This window comes from Chanodichthys erythropterus, chromosome 24 (genome assembly GCF_024489055.1).
Source record: "Chanodichthys erythropterus isolate Z2021 chromosome 24, ASM2448905v1, whole genome shotgun sequence".
Taxonomy (NCBI): Eukaryota; Metazoa; Chordata; class Actinopteri; order Cypriniformes; family Xenocyprididae; genus Chanodichthys; species Chanodichthys erythropterus.
Window position 1 is genome coordinate 12,605,404 of NC_090244.1, and position 10,869 is coordinate 12,616,272.

The 10,869-nt window shown below is 30.8% G+C and overlaps 1 protein-coding gene across 1 annotated transcript; it reads right to left on the minus strand.

Annotated features, from left to right (window-relative positions):
• Positions 1-41: 41 nt before the first annotated feature.
• Positions 42-9,966, minus strand: dkk3b (dickkopf WNT signaling pathway inhibitor 3b). Its single transcript, XM_067379440.1, has 7 exons — positions 9,694-9,966; positions 8,996-9,121; positions 8,766-8,846; positions 4,909-5,001; positions 2,762-2,906; positions 1,991-2,141; positions 42-663 (listed from the first exon to the last, which is right to left on the minus strand). Exons 1-7 carry the CDS (start codon positions 9,889-9,891, stop codon positions 606-608), a joined length of 852 nt encoding a protein of 283 aa, XP_067235541.1. The 5' UTR covers positions 9,892-9,966; the 3' UTR covers positions 42-605.
• Between the last annotated feature and the right edge of the window lie 903 nt (positions 9,967-10,869).

Consider the following 10,869-nt stretch of genomic DNA (forward strand, 5'->3'; position numbering starts at 1 on the left):
CTGTTTTAAGCTGTAAAGAACAGAGAACTAAAGCATAGATCTTAAAACTTGCTACCCCAGATAGTAAAATATTGCCATATAGACATCTCTTGTTTTTAACAAGAAGAGTTTTTGAATAGTTAATGAGCTGGATTGAGTCACCCTTCAAAGATTCACATTTGTGTGAAAATAAGCCAGTAAATGTGAATTATTTAAGTGTTCCCAACTAATCTCAATATCTACAACAATTCAACACTGCCACCTGCTGTTCGCATTTCAACAAGTGCTTTTAAACATTTGTTTTTCAAAATAAATTCGAAGGTCAACCAAAAATGACCAGAAATCATATTTATTAGGACGGAGGAATATAATATCTAGCTAGGTCCACATATTCAGAACACTGTCATTCTCCCTGTCAATATCAAAATATAACACTTTTTGAAAACACATTCCGTGTCATGTCTGTATAGTGGCACACAAAGTACATATGGCACACAAAAAAAAAGTTATAAATTAGAGTTCCTCTGATTTAATCAAACAAAAAAAAGGCAGCTTGATGTTACAGAGATTACCGCAAATGCAGATGAAATTACAAAACTGATAAAGGTTCAGTTTCTGTGGGATGATCAGTCCATATTTCCTCCGCCAGAAGAGTTCCTCTCATCTACACACACTGATCTTTTCCTGTAACAGAAGAATAGACAAATGTGTCTTTGTTCTGAGAAGAATTTATTATATATATATATATATATATATATATATATATATATATATATATATATATATATAAATAAAGATATATATATATATATATATATATATATATATATATATATATATATATATATATATATATATATATATATATATATATATTATATATATATATATATATATTTTATATTATATATATATATATATATATATATATATATATATATATTATATTATATTTTATATATATATATATATATATATATTATATTTTATATATATATATATATATATTATATATATATTTTATATATATATATATATATATATATTATATTTTATATATATATATATATATATATATATATATATATATATTTATATATATATATATATATATATAATTATATATTATATTTTATATATATAATATATATATATATATATATTATATATATATTATATTTTATATATATATTATATTTTATATATTATATTTTATATATATATTATATATTATATTTTATTTATATATTATATATTATATTTTATTTATATATTATATATTATATTTTATTTATATATTATATATATATATATATATATATATATATATTTTTTTTTTTTTTTTTATGAAATTATATAAACACACATGCCAATGTATTTAAAACTATAAATGTCTTTATATAAATATAAACACACTCAAATACTTGTATCTCAAATATATATAAGGTGTGTAAGTGTGTGTATGTATATATATATACACAGTACAGTCCAAAAGTTTGGAACCACAAAGATTTTTATGTTTTTAAAAGAAGTTTCAACTGCTCATCAAGGCTACATTTATTTAATTAAAAATACAGTAAAAAACAGTAATATTGTGAAATATTATTACAATTTAAAATAACTGTGTACTATTTAAATATATTTGAAAAAGTAATTTATTCCTGTGATGCAAAGCTGAATTTTCAGCATCATTAATCCAGTCTTCAGTGTCACATGATCCTTCAGAAATCATTCTAATATGCTGAGTTGCTGTTTAATATACATTTCTTATTATTATCAATGTTGAAAACAGTTTTTTTTTTTTTTTTTTTTTTTTTTTTCAGGATTCCTTGAGATATATAAATATATAAATAGCTTTCTCAAGCTGCAATCTGATTGGCTGTCTAGACTACAATTACAAAGAACAACCATATCTATGCAAAATTAATTATTTTTAGGCCAAACCTGCTTAGCTGTCTGCAACACACCAGCTAAACACATGCACGGAATGTTTGTGATTAAATTGTCTCACTCGAGAGGCTGGCAGTGCAGGCCTGCAGAACAGGGGCAGTGCTCCCGCGGCCCCTCCTCGTCCCACAGTAACAACTCCATCAGCTGGTTGGGGTGACTGTGGCAACCTTGGCCTTCCTGTGGCTTGGGGCGGCACACAGGGAAGAGCAGGGCTGGAGAGAAAAAAAGAGAGAAGAAATATTAAAAAGAGGTGGGAGGGAGAGGCAGAGACTACAGAGAGAGGTACAGCAGAAAGGAAGGAGAAAAAGTTGAGATGGATTCCAGACCTCAGGAAATGAGGTGATATGTTAAAACCACAGCAAATGTTGGTGTGTATCTTGTGCGAGTAATGCATATTTGGCAAAGGTAAGACAACTGAGGAACATTGTGAACTGAGTGAACGAGGAGTTTGATTGTACATTCAAGGAAACAATTATTTAGTAGTTAGAGGAGAAATTTTCTGACCGAGAGGCCCAGTGAAACAGGATATTTTTCAGATGTTTTACAATATAACCAACTGCTTATTTTGGATATCTAATATAGTTGCTTGCTTATACAGGCACTTTTATGTCCCAAGGGTTGATTTTTATTAACTTTTTCTTTTGGTTACATGAAGGTTAAAACATTTTCTCATGCATTCATCGTTTATTTTTGCTACTTAAGAAATGCGTTTTATTCATAGATTTAGTTTTAACATTGTCCCAGATTTTAAATCTTAAAACTAAAAAAAAAAAATAAAAAAAAATCAATTATGACAACTACTGTATGATAATCTATACAAAGAGTACACAACCTTTGTGAAAGGCACAGCAGTGTTGAGGACTGCAGTCGCTCTGGTACTGGCAGATTGTTCCAGACTGTCCTTTTGTTCTGTTCAGAGCACAAACACCCCACACGCACAGCTGATCTCCACAACACTCCACGTCCTTTGTGCACTCCTAGAAATAAATAACATTAATATATTTTTAGACAAAAAAATGTGTGTGTGTATATTATATTAAAGTCTAATCATGATTAATGTAATATAACATAAAAGTTTGCAAATATATAGTCAAACCAAAATTTGTTCAGACACCACATTTCATTCATTAAAGCGGAACTCAGTAAGATTTGCGAAGCTCCCCCTACAGGTTCCTTCAGTGAATCACACTGTCGTAAATACTCCAAGCGCAGCTCTGGACTACAACGACTGCAACACTCACCAGTGCGGTAGCTTCGCAAATACAGTACAAGAAATCTCGATGGAGGTGGGTAATTTTCGAAATTGTCTTATAAAGTCATAATATATACATTGTTTTTGAATTACCGTAAAGCGTTTTGTCACTCTCGTGTGAACGTGAACATGAGGCGAGATTGTGTCGGGTCGATACAGCTCAACTTGCAAGTGCTGTTTTCTGGTGTAGACGTGCCAGAGGGGGTTAGTGCTCGCCTCAAACACACCACTACAAGTCAATTAACCATCGTAAGAAAACTATTTATGAAGGTAAAAAAGTTACTTAGTTCTGCTTTAATACAGTTTATTCACTATAGTTAAAAAAAAATGGTAATAAAATATGACAAGATTTCAGAGTTAAAAAAAAATGTATCTTAATTATGTCAAATAACACTTAAGAAAACATGGTCAGGTCAAAGTGTCTGAATAATTTTTGGTTCCAAATTTATCAATTTTACAGGTAAATGAACTATAGTGTCCTGCACACACACTAGTAAAAAAAAAAAAAAAAATTATATTATATATTATATATTATATATATATATATATATATATATATATATATATATATATTTTATACAACAGTTCGTTCTGGTTCTTGAATCTGATTGTCTGAGAGGTCTTTCCAGCCATGTGATACTTGTTGTACCACGAACTGTAGTTTAAAAGTTTTTTTAAGCGAGAATATAGTTGTTTATACCTGAAATATGTGTCTATTTTACAATTTGTTTAGACGTTTTCAGGGATTTGAGCTCCAGGCCATCAGCGGCCGTTCAGTGCTCGTGTACCCGCCGAGAACAGCTTCGTCCTGGCCAGTGCTTCAGGGATTTGCCGCTGGCTCTTATAGTGGTTAAACGTGAGATATCATTCATTTTGGGTACATAAAATGGGCAATCTTTGGTCTTATTAATCTATTACTTGTTTCCTCACATACAAACAGACTTTTAGAATGGATATAATATTATGAACATGATCGACCGGAAGAATGAATGCCTCTCTCCATCTCTAAAATACAATGAGTTTCAATGGAGGGACTCAAGATTCCTTCATCACTAGTTCTAAAGTGACATTTTAGAATTAGTAACGGAGGCTTGATCAAACTGTAGTTCTGCCCAAAAGAGGGTTTTAAAAACATTCTGTCGTCATTTCTTATTTATTTACACACTTATTCTGTCAAACTATAAACATATATACATTATATATATATATATATATATACACACACACCCCCTAGAGTAAACTGTATTATATGTATATTACATGTATACTGTATTTATACACAACATTTCAGTGTTTGTATACACACAAACTCTATACATACACTACCGTTCAAAAGTTTGGGGTCAGTAAGATTTTTTTTAATGTTTTAAAAGAAGTATCTTTTGCTCACCAAGCCTGCATTTATTTGATTAAAAATACAAAAACAGTAATATTGTGAAATATTATTCCAATTTAAAACAGCTGTTTTCTATGTCAATATACAGTAAAGTGTAATTTATTCCTGTGATCAAAGCTGAATTTTCAGCATCATTACTCCAGTCTTCAGTGTCACATGATCCTTCAGAAATCATTCTGATATGATGATTTGATGCTCAAAAAACATTTATGATTATTATCAATGTTGAAAACAGTTGTGTACAAACAGTTGTGTACAAAAAATCTTACTGACCCCAAACTTTTGAACGGTAGTGTACATACTGTACACACACACATATATAAGCACAGACCATGTTAGTCGTCTGGCACGGGGTGCATTTGGAGGTGATGATCTCGTATAGGCAGAAGCTGCCATCCTCACAGTCTTCATCAATCATGCACTCCTGAGTGAACAAGAATGAAACTAACATTATATATTACAGAAACACTGTTATTACAGTTACAGTTCAGCAAAAATCCCAAGGACCCCTATTCATACAATAAACTCTGGACTATTGTTTCATGATACAACATCATAGCTCAATTATGGTGACAAATTCCCAAAAGACCACTTCAGGTTTGTGACAGTGGCAGGCAGAACTAGTGTGCTTCTTTTGGTCATCATTCACTCTCAGTGTATGGAAAAGAGCAGCATGGACATTCTGCTAAACATCTCATATTGTGATCCACAGCAAGTCCTAGAGATTTGAAACGACAGTATTTTTATTTTTCTCACTTTTCTGGGAATTATTGTTCCTAAAGTACTGTTATAGTAAGTTTTGTTTTGTACTTTAGGTCAAGAAATTCCAACGAGGTGTTTCACCGCCCAGAAAGAAATTCAGCTGGGAACTTTAAGAAACGACCACCTAGCACTAACTGAAAAACACATTTGTGTTGTCTGGAACATCCACCTCACTGGCGCTTCCCACGATGAGTGGATATAATATTGTATTATCAAAAACAGTCCTTTGTGTACTTTGTTGGAGACACTGGAAATTGATATGATGGAAATTTTGTGACTTAACTTTATATATGGAAAAGGACGGAAATAAGACATAATATTTTGAACATTTCCACTCTGCTTAAAATATTTACAAATAAACTGGATAAAGAATAGCGAATAGTCTCAAACTGCTCTGAAGTCCAATACAGACAAACAGGAGTAATTTTTAAAAGTGATTGCCTTATGATCTCATCAGCGGTATTATAATTAATTCCACATTTACAGATCTGGAGGTGCAGAAATTCATCTCAGCACTTCACTCCTGTGAGAGCTGTAACAGCGACCTACCACTGCAACATCAAAGCCAAATCTGTACCCTTCCCCCTAGAGTTACAACGTCTGGAGTCTACACTAATGTGAGCGAGTCTTTTCCCCATGAGTCACATGTAAAAACCCTCATTAATTCCTCATGAACAAAAACAACTTTCTTGAAGAACATGAAGTTCAGGTATATATATTATAACATTTATATATATATATATATATATATATATATATATATATATATATATATATATATATATATATATATATATATATATATATAAAATTAATGTGTATAATGTATTTAAATGTTTATCAGTACAGTCCAAAAGTTTGGAACCACTAAGATTTTTAATGTTTTTAAAAGAAGTTTAGTCTGCTCACCAAGGCTACATTTATTTAATTAAAAATACAGTAAAAACAGTAATATTGTGAAATATTATTACAATTTAAAATAACTGTGTACTATTTAAATATATTTGACAAAGTAATTTATTCCTGTGATGCAAAGCTGAATTTTCAGCATCATTACTCCAGTCTTCAGTGTCACATGATCCTTCAGAAATCATTCTAATATGCTGATTTGCTGCTCAAGAAACATTTATGATTATTTTCAATGTTAAAAACAGTTGTATTTTTTTTTTTTCAGAATTCCTTGCTGAATAGAAAGTTCAAAAGAACAGCATTAATCTGAAATACAAAGCTTCTGTAGCATTATACACTACCGTTCAAAAGTTTGGGGTCAGTAAGAATTTTTATTTTTATTTTTTTGAAAAGAAATTAAAGAAATGAATACTTTTATTCAGCAAGGATGCATTAAATCAATCAAAAGTGGCAGTAAAGACATTTATAATGTTACAAAAGATTAGATTTCAGATAAACACTGTTCTTTTGAACTTTCTATTCATCAAATAATCCTGAAAAAAAATATTGTACACAAATATTTTGTATAATTGTTCACATTAAATGTTTCTTGAGCAGCAGATCAGCATATTAGAATGATTTCTGAAGGATCATGTGACACTGAAGACTGGAGTAACGATGCTGAAAATTCAGCTTTGATCACAGGAATAAATTACTTTGTGAAATATATTCAAATAGTACAAAGTTATTTTAAATTGTAATAATATTTCACAATATTACTGTTTTTACTGTATTTTTAATTAAATAAATGTAGCCTTGGTGAGCAGACAAAACTTCTTTTAAAAACATTAAAATCTTAGTGGTTCCAAACTTTTGGACTGTACTGTATACATATACACACACATATATACATTATAAATAAATTAATAATAAATAAATATAAATGATGTATATTATATATTGTGTATATAAAATTTTATATTTTAACAATTGTATCTTATGTAATAATAATGAATAAATGATTAAATAATAAATATATGTAAAATGAAAACCAAAAGTTCATATATATATATATATATATATATATATATATATATATATATATATATATATATATATATATATATATATATATATATATATATATATATATATATTATATGCGCTGTGTATACAATTCATAATAATGTATATTTTATACTTTATATTATAAAATATAATTATTTTTATGTAATTATAATTAAACATGTAAAAGGAAATAAATTGATTAAAACTGATTAATTACATTTATTATATAAATAAATTTTAATTTATTATTTAATATATATATATATATTACATTATATTCGAATTATAAATATAATTATTTTTATCTAATAATTAAATGTATGTAAAAGTGGATGAAAACCAAATTAAATGAATAAATAAATAAATGTACATATACATATTAATCAATTACTATGTATTGTTATTATTATCATCATTATTACTTTTACATTTTTAATTTTTTTGGTTAGTAGTCCTGTAATATATAGAATAAAGTATTGATTGTTCACATCTGGGTTTTATTTTCAAAAAAACAAAAAAAAAAAAAAAGACCATCAGTCCATTACACATACAATGCTTATCAACTGTGAGCTCAGATTTGCCACTGTGCACAACGGGAGAGAAACCACTAAGAGCTGCCTCATGGCAACATGGTTGCTGGCACTAACTCTCGACCACACATTCGCAGTGCACCACTTTCCATGCATTTTTTCCAGCTGTTCTAATTTCACCATATATCATCCAGGTGCCAGAACGCTGCGTGAACAAAAGCCTCTGATGACACTGCCGTCTGTAAAACTGCTGCGGAAATACATATGGACCAGAAGTGTAATGTTTATATATATTCAGGTTTTACTCTGGAATAGATATAATGGTAGCTGAAATAGTTTATTTCAATCAAAAGCCATTAAACACAGTCTGTTTTTCAAGACAACTGACAGTGTACTGTAGAAATGAAGGATACTACACATCAGATCACATTTAGTCATAATGCGTTTATGTTGAATGATCCCAGGTTTAAAAGACTACTTTCTGTAGAGGACATCTTTTAGAAGCCTTATAAGAAGTAAAAGCTTATATTTTAGTCCGTGTTAGCCACAGCAACAGTGTAATATGCACTGAAAGAGAACTGACATGGACCATCTGTCCCTCAACTAGTTTATTTACAAGAATTGTCCATGTTTAGAAAAGTCTCCGTACTGACGTGCCACATGTTTCCCATGCAAACGGCAGGTCTTAGTTTGATGACTAATGAAATGGAAAATCCATGTTGGTTTTAATAAATAAACTCTGCTTTCTAACCTCGGGTTGCCAAAGTGACAACAAACTAACTTCAGGGTTCATAGCACTTCCCTGAATGACCAATGCAGCTGGACATTTGGTGTTTACTTCACCGAAACTTTGATATCTGTTTTATATCGTCATTTTTTGAGAAATTAAAATGGTTTATGACAACTCAAAGTGACATTAAGGGATGAGATATAGACTCACATGATCAACTTCATTCCACCGTTCAGTGTTCTGAATGAGAGTTCTGGAAAAATGAGTCTTTCCAGTCTTATTATCCGTTTCCTATAGGAAAACCAGGTGTTAGTTTCAAATAGACACAAGGAAAATCAATCTACAAAGGTGTGAGCACAATGAAGTTCTGTTCATGTCAATACAGTGCAAATAAATACCTAAATCACATCAAGTACTACAAGCCAATAAACATGAAATACCTTGTCGATTCTCTCGATCAGTTGGACGGTCCGATTCCCCACCTTGATCTCTGTTGTGGTTTCATTGTGAAAACTGGCAGGAAAGTTGCGTCCATGTAACAGTGATTTTGAAGACTCGTTCTCCATCTGATTGTGTATTTATCAAACAAGGTTAATAATAAAAACATTGTGTCTAGACGTGAATATAATGTTTTGACTGTACTTTTTATTAGACTGAGAATTCGGAGGTAAATGTGGTTGATTAACCTCTAGTGATGGACGATTCATTTCCGCGAATCGGTTCTTTCAAACAGTTCATTTCAAAGAACCGGTTCAAAAACGATTCAGACATATTTCATATTACGTTTTTTTGTCGATTAAGTTTAATTAATAATATTTTTATTGCAATTTCATGTGTCCCATATCGGTTTTTTGAAGCAATTAGTAATTTAAAACTAAAATATCCTTAAAAATATACATTGAACAATACTAAAATTAATTTACATCTGTAAACTTTTTGCACGATTTATTCAAAGTTATTTATTAAACCCAAATCCGTTGTGAGATTCGTTCGAGGTTTTGTTAACGTTTAATTTTTTTCTTTTTGAAAAGATCCGACTCAAAAGAATCATTCTTCCAAGCCTTAATCTTTATGCATAAGCAAAGGACGATGGCGCAAAACAAAATTCAGTCTTCTGTGATAATTGTTTCAGTCATACCTGGTGTACAGCCTCCTCTAGTTTATGCTGCGTGTCCTCCATCAGTTTTTCCACCTCCCTGAACATCTCGTTTAAAGTGGTTTGTCCCTCTGCCACATGCTTCTCCAGGGTCTCGGTGATGTCCAGATGTCTCCCTCTGTGAACTGAGCTGCCCAGCACAAAACCCACGCAAAGGGATAATATCACAAATTTCAGCATCGTTTTTAACTTAGGCGAGTCACCTCTGGCGAAAATCACAGACCCTGTCTGTGCCTGGGACGTGCTTTATTTGGAAACTTGTGAGGGAAAAAAAAGACCGGAAAAGGTTTTTGGCTCCCACTATTGCGTCTGATGGCTCAATTATTAAAGCGACAGAGCACTGGCCTTCAAAAATGAGGGGAAATAAATGTATGTTAGCTCGATATAAAACATTATTTAAAACAGAACATTGTGTCATAGCTTATCGGTTTATTGATACTCATATAAGTCGTTAAGTGCGATACAATATTGTTTACTATATAAATACCTTATAACAACTTATAAGACACAATAATCACACACACACACACACACACACACACACGTTCTAAGAATGTTCTTTTTAGGTTTTATTTTTGCAACCATAAAATAACGTTCCCACAACGTTGCAGGGAGGTTATTTTTAAATAACCTAAAAATAATTCATACAGAACATTCTATGGTTATTTTTAGGTTATTATTTACTAACCATGTAAACACCTTCCAATTAAAACGTTGTAGATGTTTTTGTGTAATGACCAATACGGATCTCTGAAATTAGTTTACAGCCTTTATGTTGAAATGAGATTAATCAAAACGCGTTATAATGATCAGATCAAGATGTTTTGTACTACAATACTGATTATAGGCCTCCATACAGCCTTTTTCCATACCGAGGATTATACTATACTGGGTCGCGAGTGTGCTGGATGACGTACAGCGGGGTAATGATATCGGAGTAAAGAGGTTATGGGAATGTTCTGGGAATGTTAGAATAACGTTAGGACAACGTTAGAATAACGTTAGAGGAACGTTAAAATAACATTAGGGGAACGATAGGAGAACGTTAGAATAAGGTTAGAGGAACATTAAAATGATATTAGGGGAACGTTAGAGGAACGTTAAAATAACGTTAGGACAACGTTAGAATAATGTTACAGAAACGTTAAAATAACATTA

Excerpts from the sequence above, each read along its gene's own strand:
- dkk3b (XM_067379440.1), bottom strand. The coding sequence starts at position 9,891 with ATGCTGAAATTTGTGATATTATCCCTTTGCGTGGGTTTTGTGCTGGGC. Across the intron at positions 9,122-9,693 it reads TAGAGGAGGCTGTACACCAG|ATGGAGAACGAGTCTTCAAA; the intron begins GTATGACTGAAA and ends ATACACAATCAG. Across the intron at positions 2,142-2,761 it reads CTGCTGTGCCTTTCACAAAG|CCCTGCTCTTCCCTGTGTGC; the intron begins GTTGTGTACTCT and ends TTTTCTCTCCAG.